At 49.6% G+C, this 13,885-nt stretch overlaps 1 protein-coding gene across 4 annotated transcripts; it reads right to left on the reverse strand.

Annotated features, from left to right (window-relative positions):
- Positions 1-276: 276 nt before the first annotated feature.
- CA9 (carbonic anhydrase 9) lies at positions 277-8,490 on the reverse strand. Of its 4 annotated transcripts, none has more exons than XM_037144474.2 (11): positions 8,037-8,418; positions 7,169-7,198; positions 6,752-6,922; positions 6,402-6,544; positions 6,225-6,317; positions 5,150-5,216; positions 1,885-2,042; positions 1,540-1,675; positions 1,385-1,411; positions 884-965; positions 277-751 (listed from the first exon to the last, which is right to left on the reverse strand). In XM_037144474.2, the coding sequence occupies exons 1-11, from the start codon at positions 8,383-8,385 to the stop codon at positions 676-678; spliced, it is 1,332 nt and encodes a 443-aa protein (XP_037000369.2). In that variant the 5' UTR covers positions 8,386-8,418; the 3' UTR covers positions 277-675. The 4 variants fall into 4 exon arrangements, with proteins under 4 accessions (XP_037000369.2, XP_037000371.2, XP_037000368.2 ...); XM_037144473.2 differs by having other exon boundaries at positions 279-751; positions 1,525-1,675; positions 8,037-8,489; XM_037144475.2 differs by having other exon boundaries at positions 684-768; positions 1,525-1,675; positions 8,037-8,490.
- Positions 8,491-13,885: the final 5,395 nt, after the last annotated feature.

Consider the following 13,885-nt stretch of genomic DNA (forward strand, 5'->3'; position numbering starts at 1 on the left):
TGGCTTCTAGAAGCTGGAAAAGGCAAGGAAACATTCTCCCCTCAGTGTCCATCCAGAAGGAGCCAGCCCCAGATGACACCTTGACTTTAGCCCATATGATTCATTTTGGACTTCTGACCTCCAGAAATCTAAGAGAATAAATTTACATTACTATCAAGTTTGCGATAAATTTGCATCAGTAGGAAATAATAAATACACCACCCTGACTTGGGGAACAAAGGTCCCTTCCACATCTTTTATTAGAAACATTTATTTTTATTTTTTATTTTTTTAAATATTTGAGGAAATTTAAACAGTTCCTCAATTTATTTATTTATTTTTTAAGATTTTATTTATTTATCTTTAGAGGGGAAGGGAAGGAGAGAGGGAGAGAAACATCAATGTATGGTTGCCTTTCATGCATCCCCTGCTGGGAATTGGCCTGCAGGGAACTGGTCTGCAACCCAGGCATGTGCCCTGACTGGGAATCGAACCGCGATTGTCTGGTTCGCAGGCCTGTGCTCAATCCACTGAGCTACACCAGCCAGGGCTAGAAACATTTATTTTTTTAAAAAAAATATTTGGTGATTAAAAAGGGCATGGTGTAATAATCAGGCTAGAACAAAGTCTCCAGCCCTCCACCCCCAAGATTCCTCTGGCTGGCTCCTCACTGCACATTCTCCAAGTTCCAGGCTTCTAGGCACCAGTCTCAGCAGTCTCAGCAGTCTCTGCTGGGTGGTAGCTAACAGGCCCTTTGGTTCCCCTTAAATATCTGCATGACAAGGATGCCTAATCAGAAAACACCCAGGGTGAGCCCATTTGCATGTGAGTGGCATGAAGCTGCTCTGGACTCCATGCAGGAAGTGGGGGCTGTGCCTGAGGGAGGGGTTTGTATAATACATACCTTTGCTGCCTTCTCATTTGCACAAGGAAGGCAATACTGGTAACAGCAAAGAGAATGCCAAAAACTGGGGCCAGGATGTCACCTGTAGGGCGAGGACAGGCTGCCTCAGAGAGTGAAGAGGGGGCAGTAGGGCTCCTATTCTGTATGTCTCCCCACGGCCCTGGGTGCTCTAGCACATCTAGAAGACACCAGCAAAGGGATGGAGACAGACACCCAAGAAGGGGTAAGACAGCCGCCTTTTTTCCTCCCAAAAAATGAGGTAAAAGAGGTTGTTTGGGAAGGAGGATGCTAGGAGATTTCTGGAGGTTCATTCTGACCAACTCTTGCCCTGGGAACAGTAAGGCGACGCCCCACCTTGATTGGACACTATCCTCATAGGGCTGGAGGCCTGGCTCTGCAGAAAAGGAGAGGCAGTAGACGTGGTCCCACCTAGCCCCTGGGGCTGAGCTGTGCCTAGCGTTGTCCCCACCACCAGGAGCCAGGGAAGGGACACTGACTCACCAGCAGCGAGGCAGGAATTCAGGGGGACTGCAAAGAAAAAGGAGACATTAGAGCCAGGGCTGTGACCACCAGTGACACAAAAATTAGGACACGTGGGAAAATGAGGGACTCGTGGATGGGGGACATGGGACATAGGATACCAGACAAAGCTGCACCTGGCTCAACAGTTTGCTGCACTTCAGCAGGGAAGGAGGCCTCAATCATTCGCCCATTCAATGGCTGCGTGGCTCGGAAGTTGAGCTGTAGCCGCAAGTCCTCAGGTCCCCACAGGGAGGCAGAGAGGGTGTGGAGCTAGGGAGGTCATTAGACAGTGGAAGCAGGGCTCATGACCAGGAAACAAAAGGATCACAGGTCTTCTCACAGCCCCTACCTTAGGTCTCCACCTTCCCTGTCCCTCTCTTCCCCGCCCCCCCCCACAGCCCTTTCTTTATGCCTCCTCTTTCTCACCTTGTTCTATGCCCCTTTCTCCCACCCCTCCCCCCCACAAGTTCCAGCCCCACCTGCTTAGCACTCAGCTTCACTGTCTGGTTGAACACAGTCCAGATGACCCCTTGGGCACAGGGGGGTGTGGTCAGAGACCCCTCATATCGGAAGTAGCGACTGAGGTCGGAAGGCAGCAGTGCGGATACATCCAGTCCTGGGACCCAAGTCTCTGAGTCTGCAGAAAGGATCCGTGCTAGACTCTCCTCTAGGTATCTCCCTCCCAGGCTCTGGGGTGCAGGGATACAGTTGCGTATCCCAGAAGCTGAGTGGGCTCACTTCCCTGAGACCATTTCTTCACTAAATGTATCACTTCCCACAACTTACCACAAGGCAACATAGAAGAAAGTAAAAGGCTTTGGAATCTCAAAGAGAGAGAACTGGTCCTTAGCTCCTCCCTCTGAGCCTTCACTCTTACTTTGCACACTATGATAACATGCCGGATCACAAATATAAGTTCAGAGTAAATAAAAAAAGAAAATGAGCCCTGGCTGACGTAGCTCAGTGGATTGAACGCGGGCCTGTGAACCAGAGTATCGCGGTTCGATTCCCAGTCAGGGCACATGCCTGGGTTGCAGGCCAGTTCCCAGCAGGGGATGCATGAGAGGCAACCACACATTGATATTTCTCTCCCACTCTTTCTCCTTCCCTTCCCCTCTCTCAAAAAATAAATAAATAAAATTAAAAAAAAAAGAAAATGAGCTGAGTCCTGGTTGGTGTGGCTCAGTGGAGTGAGCACCAGCCTTTGAACCAAAGGGCCACCAGTCTGATTCCGGGTCAGGGTACATGCCTGGGTTGCAGACCAGGTCCCCAGGAGGAGGTGCATGAGAGAGGCAACCACACATCGATGTCTCTCTCCCTCTCTAAAAAAATTTAAATAAATAAATAAATAAATAAATAACAAAAGGTCCAGTAGGGTGAGATTTAAAATGACCCAGAGTGGAGACTTCTGGTCAAGATGGAGGCATAGATAGACACACTATGCCTCCTCACACAACCAAAATAAGGACAACAAACATTTAGAAACAAAAAAGCAACAAGTACTGATAGAAAGTTGAATTGTGGAAGTCTGACAACCAAGGAGTTAAAGTAGATACATTCATCCAGATGGGTAGGAGGGGTTCAGTGGGGTGCAGTTAGGCGGCCAGTGGAGAGGGGTCACAGCAAAAAAAGTGGTGGCTGGTGGACGCTGGGCACTTAAGACAGCAGTGGGCGGACGCATCGAGGCCTGGGATTGTGGAGGGGCACGGCCCACAAGGCGGCTGGTAGACCAGGCGGTCCCACATTTGAACGCAGATAAACCAGGCAAAACTGGGGAGCAAGACAGACCGTGCAACCCAGGGCTCCAGCGAGGGAAAATAAAGCCTCAAAACACTGATTGAAAACACCTGTGGGGGTTGAGGTGCAGGGAGAGACTCCCAGCCTCACAGGAGAATTCGTTGGAGAGAACCACGGGGCCCTAGAATGCACACAAGCCCACCTACCTGAGAACCAGCACCAGAAGGGCCCAGTTTGCTTGGAGGAAGCAGGGAAGTTACTGAAATCTGGCAGAGAGCGGAGCAAGCGCCATTGTTCCCTCTCGAACCCCTGCCTCACTTACAGCGTCACAACCCAGCTATGTGGGTTGCCCCACCCTAGTGAGCACCTAAGTCTCCACCCCTCATACATAACAGGTGCGTCAAGACAAAAAAAAAAAAAATGGCACAAATGAAAGAACAGACCAAAGCTCCAGAAAAAATACAACTAAGTGACCAAGAGATAGCCAACCTATCAGATACACAGTTCAAAGCACTGGTGATCAGGATGCTCACAGAATTGGTTGAATTTGGTCACAAATTAGATGAAAAAAATGAAGGCTACACTAAGTAAAATGAAGAAAAATGCACAGGAAACCAATAGTGATGGGAAGGAAACTGGGACTCAAATCAATAGGGTGAACCAGAAGGAAGAAAGAAACAACCGAACAGAAAAGAATGAAGAAACAAGAATTAAAAAAAAGAGGAGAGGCTTATGAACCTCCACAACATCTTTAAACGTTCCACATCCAAATTATAAGGGTACAAGAAGGGGAAGAGGAAGAGCAACAAGTGGAAAAGTTATTTGAACAAATAATAAAGGAGAACTTCCCCAATCTGCCAAAGGAAATAGACTTCCAGGAAATCCAGGAGGCTCAGAGAGTCCCAAAGAAGTTGCACCCAAGGAAGAACACACCAAGGCACATCGTAATTACATTAGCCAAAATTAAAGACAAGAAGAGACTCTTAAGAGCAGCAAGAGATAAGGAGACAGTTACCTACAAAGGAGTTCCCATCAGACTGTCAGCTGATTTCTTAAAAGAAACTTTGCTGGCAAGAAGGGGCTGAAAAGTAGTATTCCAAGTCATGAAAGACAAGGACCTACATCCAAGATTGTTCTATCCAGCAAAGCTTTCATTTAGAATGGGAGGGCAGATAAAGTGCTTCTCAGATAAGGTCGAGTTAAAGGAGTTCATCATCACCCAGCCCTTATTATATGAAATATTAAAGGGACTTATCTAAGGAAAAAAAGATAAAAAACATGTATAGTAAAATGACAGCAAACTCACAATTATTAACAACCACACCTAAAACAAAAACAAAAACAAAAACAAACTAAGCAAACAACTAGAACAGGAACAGAAACACAGAAATGGAGATCACCTGGAGGGTAAGCAACAGGGGAGTGGGAGGAAGAGAGAGGGGGAAAAGGTACAGAGAATACATAGCATAGATGGTAGGTAGAAAATAGACAGGGGGGAGGGCAAGAATAGTATGGGAAATGTAGAAGCTAAAGAACTTATGACACATGGACAGGAACTAAAGGGGGGAATGTGGGTAGGAGGGGGTGTGCAGGGCAGAGGGAAGTGAAGGGGGGAAATGGGACAACTGTAATGGCATAATCAATAAAATATATTAAATAAAAATAAGAAAATAAAATGACCCAGAGTGACTGAGAAGGAAAAGATTTGGAAAATAAATACTTACACATTTAAACATTTGATGCTTATGAAGAACAGACAGTTCTCAGAGAAACTTTAGCTCTCCAGACTCAACCCCTAAGTTCCAAACACTATTTCTTTTGGTCTTACTTGGTTTTTGTCTTATTTTATTTTTTGTTTGGATTTTGGTTTTAAACCACACAACCTGTGGGCAGAAGTTTGCCTTTGCCTATTTGCCTCTGTTCAGCTTTCTAGTTATTATCAAGATCAGAGCTGCCCGGGTCTCACATCAACCGTCTCCCTGTGTGGGAGGGACCGCACCTTCATACCTTCCTCCGCAATTTCTTCCAAATGTGACAGCAACTGCTCGTAGGCGCTGTTTTCCTCTGGGCCTTCCTAGGAGATGACAGGTAATATGTGTATCTAGGGCTATGTCTAGAGGCCTGAAGGTGAGGTGGGGTTCCCACAGACCTCCCTCATTTCTCAGCTCTGAGAATACTGGGGGAACATGCAATCGTATGTATTATTATGCAAAGTCCATTTACTCTTACTCTGTAAACTAACCTAACAAGCTCACAGGCTCGTTTTCACTGGCAAATTGGTGGAGGCACAAGGCAAGCCACTAGAATACAAGGCCCTCAGGGCCTCGGCCCCACTCCAGAAAGCCGTAATGACCCTTGTATTCATGTTACCTCTGCATCCACCTTAATAATCCATGTGTTTGCCTTTGGGATCAAGGACATGTTGTTTCTGAGGCACTTCTCTGAACTTTGTGCTTTGAGGCTGGTGTTATGGAGTCAGGGCCAGAGCGAGCCCAGCAGGTGTCCCATCACTCCTCCATTCACTGGCTTCCTTTAATCAGCCTGTGTAGCCTTCCTTGATCATTGCAGGTCCAAAGAGGACTCTAAGTGTTTCTCTGGACTTTACTACATTTATTACATTCACAATGTTATTGTTTGTTATAGGAGCATGAGAGAAATTCCTCTTCCTTGTACCCCCTTTATCACACCTGTCATTCTCTGAGTGGGCTATATTCTGCATCTTTGCACATACCATTTCTCTACGCGAAACATCTCCTTTTCTTTCCCACTGGTGAAGTCTTCAAATTTCTCCTCCTCTGAGAAGACTTCCCTGACCACCTCTTTTCCTCTGTCCTTTATATGCGCCTGCCCTATCAGCCTCCTTCACAGGCTGTGGGCTCATTAGAGACAAGGAGCCACAGTTTCTGAATCCTCTTTGAGGCCCAGTGCCTCCCTCATAGTGGGCGTTGAATGAATTAACTAATGATTGACTGGGGATCAGCAGGTGCCAGGGTGAGTGTGCTGGGACAGGCCTCTGGGGACAGTATCCACTGAGCGTGGGAGTAGGGGGAAGCCGGGAGTGGGAGATGTCCAGGGCCGGTACCTGCAGAAAGGCGGCCAAGACGGCCAGGCCTCCTGGATGCCCCAAGGCCTCGTCCACGTTGGCAAATGCAGTGCTGAGGTGAACCACGTGGATCTGGAGAGAACAGGCGGAAAGGAATGAGCAAGATCCCCTCCCCCTGAGCCCCCTTCGTCCCTCTGCGGACAGCTGCGCGCTCACCTCGGCAGGGAAATGGTGGCCGCCAACCGTGTGTTCCGAGCCTGGGCGATCCGCAGACCCCCAGTGCAGATGCAACTGTAAGGCCCGGTACTCCCGCCCGGGACCCAGCGCCATCAGCAGCCCGGGAGGCAGAGTCAGACGCACTGCGGGGGGCGGGGAGGGGGTGGTGGTGGTGGTGGCGGCGGCGTGAGCCAGGGAGGCGGACCCCGCCCCACCCCGCCCCACCCCGCCCCTGTGAGCCAAACTAACCCCCAAACAACGCCGGGGCTGTCCCGTCCGGCTTCCCAAGGCCCTTTATCTCCGGAGAGCCTCCGCCCCTTCCCTGATGCTCCGCCCTGAGGCCGCCTCACCTGTGTGGCCGTTGTTGCAGAGGCGCAGGTTTGGAAGTGGCGGGAGCTCAAAGCCAAGGAGTTCTAGGGGTCGCAGGGCCGGGCAAAATGCCGCGAGCTCCGGGCGGATGTCTACGGGGGACTGGAAGCGGCCTGCGCAGGCCGGGGACCCCTGGGGCCAGGGCGGGCCGCCTGTGGTGTGACAGCATGCATAGGAAGGTGATAAGATCCGGAACTTTAAGGGATGCAGGATAGAAAAGGTGAAGAGGTGGAGTCTGAGGGCACTGAGCGGGAAATAAAACCAGGGAAGTGCAGAGATGAGTAGCCGGCCATGTTGGGGACTGGCAGACGTGGATAGGGTGGGCGGGATGCCTAGGGTTCAGGGATGGTTGGGGACAGACGGGCAGAGCTGGTGCCCAGATTGGATGGTTGTCTCACCTCCATAGCGCCAATGACTGTGGCCATCCCCTGCACAAATGAGAAGGATTAGGATCTGGTCTTTGAGCCCAGGCCCTCCCTGGTGGTCAGAATGAGGTGGGCGCTCCCCTCACTGTCAGGGCTTCACAAACTCTAATGCCTCAGGGGGCTTCACAGGTAGCAGAAACGCCTAAGGCTGGCCAGGTGTACCGCACAACAGAATGCAGCCAAACACACCACCACAGCGTGCTGGGCCACGCAGAGACCCCACTGACTACGGAGACAGCGGTTTGCAACCACTGTGTCAGTAAAAGGGGTGGCAGCCTCACTTTCCTTCCTCCCTTACCTGCCCCTCCTCTCCGCCCATCCCTCTTCCCTTTCTGGTTTCCAAACTCGTCCCCCAGAGTTCCTGGTTTGGAAGTCAAGACACCAGGGCCCCCTACTGGCTGTTTCCTCCTTCCTGGGTCTGTTTCCTCACCTGGAAACTGAAGAAGCAGCAAACTCCTCTTCAGCCCAGCAGGTGAGCCCCTCCTGCTCCCCCTCCGGCACCCCATTTTTCCTCTTCTCTTCCTTCATACTCTTACTTCTACCCATGTTTTTGCTCCACATTCCTAATCTCTTTCTCCTCTCCAACCTTCCTCTTTCTTCCCCACCCCCTCCGGCTCACCTCTCTCCGTCTGTGCCCCATTTGTGTGGCCCCATCCATCCCCTTCTAGCTCTGAAGGGGGGGAAGGATCTAGTAGCATGAGAGCCCCTATGGGTGGGAAAGGCTGCTGTCAGAGTACAGTCTCCTTTCCCTCCCTGAATATTCCCTGCCTGGGCTGCGGATTGAGTGAAAGGAGACACAAACCTCCTGGAGCCTAGATTTGGAGGGCTGATGACCACTTACCTTTTTTGTTCCTTTTGGCATTGTTCCGGGGCACGTGAGTGTTGCCGGGAGCCTCAGTGGTGGGTAGATCCTCTATCTTCAGAGAGTCCTCTTCCTCTGTTTCTGTCTTCATTCCAGGTGGGTCCTCCTCTCCAGTGGGAGCCTCTTCACTGGACAGGTCTTCCTTGCCCAGTGGATCATCTTCTGCAGATGAATCTCCTCCCACGGAGGGAGTCTCCTGCATCCGAGATAGGCTCTGGGGATGGGCAGGTACCAAGAGCAGCAGTAACAGCAGCAGTTGCACACTGGGACCTGAAGCAGGGGCTGAGGTCAACAGAGGGAGCCAGGGGCTGGGGCACAGGAGAGCCATGTGGCTGACTGTACAGTGTCCCAGACACGGTGTGTACGGGCTGTACGTGCATTGGAAACAGGAGCTGGGTGGGGGAGGAGCAATCCTGGAGGGGAACGGGCTGACTCACAAAGTGCTTTTTTGCAGAGATGGAGCCAAAGTCCCTCGGGTCTCTCTGGCCCTTTGCCACCTCTCCGATACCAGGGTGGCGTGGGGGCAGGTTTGTGCACAGGCACAAGGTTATCGGGGTCATGGGCTCAGCCTGGAACCCGAAGCACCACCTGGCACTGCACAGGTTTTCCCTGGCACCCGCCGGCTGCCTGCCAGCCAGTCTCAACTAACCCTGGCCTGCTTCCCAGCCCCAGGCAGGAAAGGGGAAAGACAGGGAGCTGAGGCCCCCATATCCTCTGGCTGAGAGGAGACCAGCCCATGTGTTGCACCCTGTGCCCAGTCAGGGGGCAGGTGAAGGGGCAGGGCAAGCTTCCACAGGAGTTTGGAGAGAGAGCTGGGTGGGTAGGTGGGAGGTGAATTTGAGTATGAATAGAAAACTGAGTATATGTATGTGAGGGGCTCTGATGGGTTTAAAGTAAATTAATTTTTCATCATATTACATGTCTGTTCAAAAACCTTTGCTGACTCCCCACTACCCACCAGAGTGTCTTTCATCTGCCCATCTTCTCCCTCTAGTTGGCTTCCATGTCCCTTCAAAATCTTGCCCAAGAGACCTTCCCATCTTATCTCTTCCTACTGCCCCTTATACTCCAGGCAGATTAAACCATTCCTTTTCCCCAAAACCTCTGACCATCTTCGTTCATCTAGTTCTCACTGCTGGGAATGCTGTTCACTCTAGTAGGCAATGAATATCTATTTGGCCTCCACCATACATCAGGCACCAGGCCAGGGTACAGCTGCTGTCCTGAGGAGCTCGCGGTCTGGGGAGCAAGGGCAAACACTACCATAAGATTTCAGAGAGATAGATGAACTCTGCCTCAGAGAGTAACACAGACATGGGCCAATTTGACCTGGGCTGTGAAGAAGTAGCAGTTCAACTTGGTGAAAAGATGGGCGGAATGGTACTCTGGGCAAAGGGGAGGCATCAAATATTTTGAGCAGGAGAATGACAGAGTCCAATTCCCACATTAGTTCATCTTGAGGGCTGGTGTGGAGCATGGATTGGAGGGGGATTGAGGGGGCCCTAAGGACAGGCTTGGGTTCCCAGTCTCTGCCTAGTCAGTTAATGAACACTTATTGAACCTCCTCCGATCCTCCAGGTACAGTTCTGAGCCCTTGGGGTACGTCACTGGACTGGAGAACACCACACATTGTAGTAAGAAAGGCCCCTATTGCTTTGACAAGTGAGGACAGAGTAAGGCCATCTCAGGAGGTTGGCATCCAAAACTAACATTCAGTAGGTACACATCTGTATGGTAGTATGTGTTAATTAAACATATGGAAATATTTTGCCTTGATCAGGCAGCTCAGTTGGTTAGAGCATCGTCCCCACACACCAAGGTCATTGCAGGTCTGATCCCCAGTCAGGGCACATAAAAGAATCAACCACTGAATTCATAACTGTTATGAATTCAATATATCTTTCTTTCTCTCTCTCCCTGCCCCCTCCCTCTCTCTCTAAAGATCAATAAATAAAAAATTTGAAATCTATATGAGGCCTATCCAGAAAGTATCCAGCCATGTACTATGAAAAATTAAGACATTTATTGAAAAAGATACAAGAAACATTGTACATAGGACAATAGCACCTCAGTTCCTTCTAAGTAGGCACCTTGGGACCTCACATAATTCTCCCAATTGCCATCAGCTCCCCAGCATATTTTCTTAAATCTCATCAACATTCTGAAATCTCTTCCTTTTCAAAGGTGATTTTAGTTTTGGAAAAAGAAGTCACAGGGCACCAAATCTGGGCTGTAGCGGGGCTGAGTTACCTGGGTGATTTGATGTTTTACCAAAAACTCTGAACAAGATGTGATGCATGAGTGGGCACATTGTCGTGATGAAGCTGCCAGTCACCAGTTGCCCATAACTGCGGCCTTCTGAATCATCCAAATAGTTTCCGCAGAGGAATGTTCAATCTTACCGCAAAATTTGATGTAGATTGGTTGCTCTACTCACTCAGTCATTTTGAATGTGGTAGCCACACAGTACCACCCCCACTGACTAGTACAGTGAAGTTGGCATTGTTCACACATGCACATTCCAGTCCATTCTCCTTGGCTGCCAGGTTACATGGATGCTGTGCAAACATTTCTCAAACATTTCTCATTATATTAACAATGGTTGGACTTTTTTTTTTTAAAGATTTTATTTATTTATCTTTAGAGGGGAAGGGAAGGAGAGAGGGAAAGAAACATCAATGTATGGTTGCCTTTCATGCATCCCCTGCTGGCAATTGGCTTGCAGGGAACTGGTCTGCAACCCAGGCATGTGCCCTGACTGGGAATCGAACCGCGATTGTCTGGTTCACAGGCCCGTGCTCAATCCACTGAGCTACACCAGCCAGGGCTGGTTGGACTTTTTTGTATAGACTTTGCATATTGAAATATTTTTAATTCTGTTGGTAACTAGCTCCTCATTCCAGGGTGCTCCTGCTCCCCCGGCTCCTCCCTGAGGACTCGCCCCACCTCCTCCTGATCTCTTATCCGAAGAGGTGAAGAGGCACAGCAGGGGCCCCAGAACTGCACTTGAACGCCTCAGCCAGCTTTCACTCTGATGGATCAGTGCTTTGTGTACCCGCTGCCATTTTAAATAGTTTTACTACCTCCCCTGTCTAAATCTTTCTATTATTCAAGACTCAGCTCAAACGCCACTTCATCCAGGAAGTCTTTCTTGACTAACTCTGCACCATAGGAATAGATTGCTGGTGTGTCAGCTACCACAGTGCTTTGCCTGCCCTTACCAGTAACCTTGCCTACCATCTAACTCATATTAGGATGATTTATGACATTTTATTTGTTCTAACAGCCTTGAGCTCCATAAGGGCAGGGTCCAGGATTTGACTGATTGAGCCATTCTTTTATTCAACAGCCATTACTGAACATTTTATCTCTGCAGATCACCTTGCCTGGACTTGAGAAAAACCAAATTGACTAAGCTAACTTCCTTGCTCTCAGGGAACTCTTTGTTGATGACCTGTGCATGTTGAACCACAACTGTTCCGGGAGCATGACATCACATTTTTATTGCACCCCAAAATACCTGCCTTGTCAGTGACTACCATACTGTATACCAAAACTTATATGGCTGAACAACGGCTGTCCTTGAAACAGTCATCTAGAAGGTCATTAGCCTAACCATCTAGGTTGCCATTTCTGGAGCCAAATTAAGAGCCATCCGTCCATGGCAATCTGACTCAGTGTGTACTCTGGGTAGCCAGCTCATTGACTTGGTCCAGTGTATTGTCAGCATATTGGTTGGATCCTGACACATGGAAAGTCCATGGTAATATCTAAATTGGATGGACCTGGACACGATGGAACATGGTAACAAGTAATCTAGTTGAGGTAGAAGGGGTTATGGGAAGTGCAGGAGGCAGAAGCACCATGCTAACTGGAGCCTGGGTCCTTATGTCTGTACATCTTCCTCCAACACCAATCCCAGCTTTGTGTCATTTTCCCTCTTTTCAAATATTCTGAATGTTTCTATCTTTTTCCTCTTTAAGTCTCTGTCAGGATCTTTTTATACACTTCTCTGTGCCCCTCTGTATGTCCACCCATCCCCCGCCCTCTCTGCTGCTTCCTCTCAGCATTTCAGAGTCCAGATGGGTATCCAGGTGCAGGGCTCTCTTTGTCCCAGCTCCCTAACTTTCCACGTGCTGCTCAGCACGGTGCCGCCTCCTTCTTGACCTCTCTGCCTCTGCACGTGCCTGCGCCTTTGGTCTGGGTGGGGAATGTGGACTCTGACCCTGACACACCCTTGCAGCTGGGAGTCTGCCAAAGCCCAAAACAGGTTTGAGCTTCCAGAGTCTTATTCCTTGAGCCTCTCCAGGTGGGGACAGAGTGTACTCAGGACTGACTGACAGGGGCACTGCCACCTGGGGCACGACCTTAATGCCAAGTCTTTGGTCATTAGGGTCTCTTTCTTTTTCAAGGTTGCAAACTGGGCAGCTATTCGATGTATTTGCTCATGGGTAGGAGGAGAAAAAGCCCCCTACTCCCCAGCCATGGATTGGAAGCAAAAACAGATCAAAGCTCTTCTGGGGCCTGGAGGCTGACCTGTAGTTCTGGTCCACCTCGCCACCCGTGTTAGTTTTCTAGGACTTCTGTGACAAATACCACAGACTGGGCAGCTTAGAGCAGCAGATTTTTTCTCTCACAGTTCTAGAATCTAGGAATCTGAAATCAAGATGTTGGCAGGGCCCTGCCCCTTCTGAAGGCTTTTGAGCCTCTTCTAGCTTCTGCTGGCTCCAGGAATTCCTTGGCTTCTGGCTGCATAACTCCAATCTCTGCCTCCAACTTCACATGGCCTTTTCTTTTTGCCCCTGTCTCTCCACTGAGACTCTCTCTCTCCCTCCCTCTCTCTCTCTCTTTTATTATAAGGGAGGGTTAGGGTTAGGACGGGAGGGAGAAAGAAAGGGAGAGCAACATCATTGTGTGAGAGAAACATGCATCGGTTGCCTCTCACATGCTCCTGACCAGGGACCTGCCCTGACTGGGAATCAGACCAGTAGCCTTTAGATTTGCAGGTTGGCAGTCAACCCACTGAGCCACAACAGCCAGGGTTCCACTGGATGTTGTTGGGAACCCCCTGCCTGGTTTCAGAAGCTGTAACCCACCATGGCTAAGGCTGAAAAAGACTTTGTAAAAAGACCTTGGGACCATAAGCCACTAAGGAGACAAAGCTTATCTCCCTGGCAGGAGCGCCACCTCTGCCCTCTTTTACTTCACCCTGCTCGGCCCCAGCCGGATGACTAATTAGCCAATGATGGATAAGGTTCCTCAAGATTGACGACCTATGACAGGCATGGGCGCAATGGGGCCCTCAGGAAAGGACTTAAGGGGCTATAGAAAAAGGAGGTGATGGACCCTCGCCCCTCAGCTTTGACGTAGTCTGAGTTCATCCTGTCTGCAAGAAGTCTCCTAATCTCTTGGTTGCCTCTCCTAATCTCCTGCCTGATTTAGGCCTGGAACAATGCCAGAGGGCAGTGCAGCCCTGGGCAGTTCACTGGGGTGCATCAGGCCTAAGAAAGAATGCATAAAATCCTGTTAAACCTGCTTTGCTAAGAATGTCCTGTTTTCTGGTAAGGGTCCAAGCATTAAATGAGTTTGTTTCTCAAAGTTTTATGGCCCTTTAGTTAACTGACTCTGACTCAGAAGAAGCCCTTATAGTTCTTTGAATGTTATCTATTGTTTGATCATTTCTGCCTGACAATGACAAATGAGGACCTTCCTTGATGTAAGGCTCCCAGAAAGCAATAGAAGCCTGTCCAGGCAGGGGTCAAGCGCTGTCTCACTCAGAGAGTGGGATACTGTCCCTTTTCTCCACTGGACTCCTGCCGTCCGTGTGA

The sequence above is a fragment of the Artibeus jamaicensis genome, unplaced genomic scaffold, assembly GCF_021234435.1.
Source record: "Artibeus jamaicensis isolate MK-2021 breed Jamaican fruit bat unplaced genomic scaffold, CSHL_Jam_final scaffold_1964, whole genome shotgun sequence".
NCBI classification, from domain to species: Eukaryota; Metazoa; Chordata; class Mammalia; order Chiroptera; family Phyllostomidae; genus Artibeus; species Artibeus jamaicensis.

What these genes read in the sequence shown, in the direction of transcription:
- CA9 (XM_037144473.2), bottom strand. Translation starts at nt 8,385, where the DNA reads ATGGCTCTCCTGTGCCCCAGCCCCTGGCTCCCTCTGTTGACCTCAGCC. An exon ending in TGCCAAAAGGAACAAAAAAG is followed by an intron (nt 7,199 to 8,036) that starts GTAAGTGGTCAT and finishes TCATTTGTGCAG; the next exon opens with GGGATGGCCACAGTCATTGG. An exon ending in TCTTGGCCGCCTTTCTGCAG is followed by an intron (nt 5,217 to 6,224) that starts GTACCGGCCCTG and finishes GTCATCTCCTAG; the next exon opens with GAAGGCCCAGAGGAAAACAG.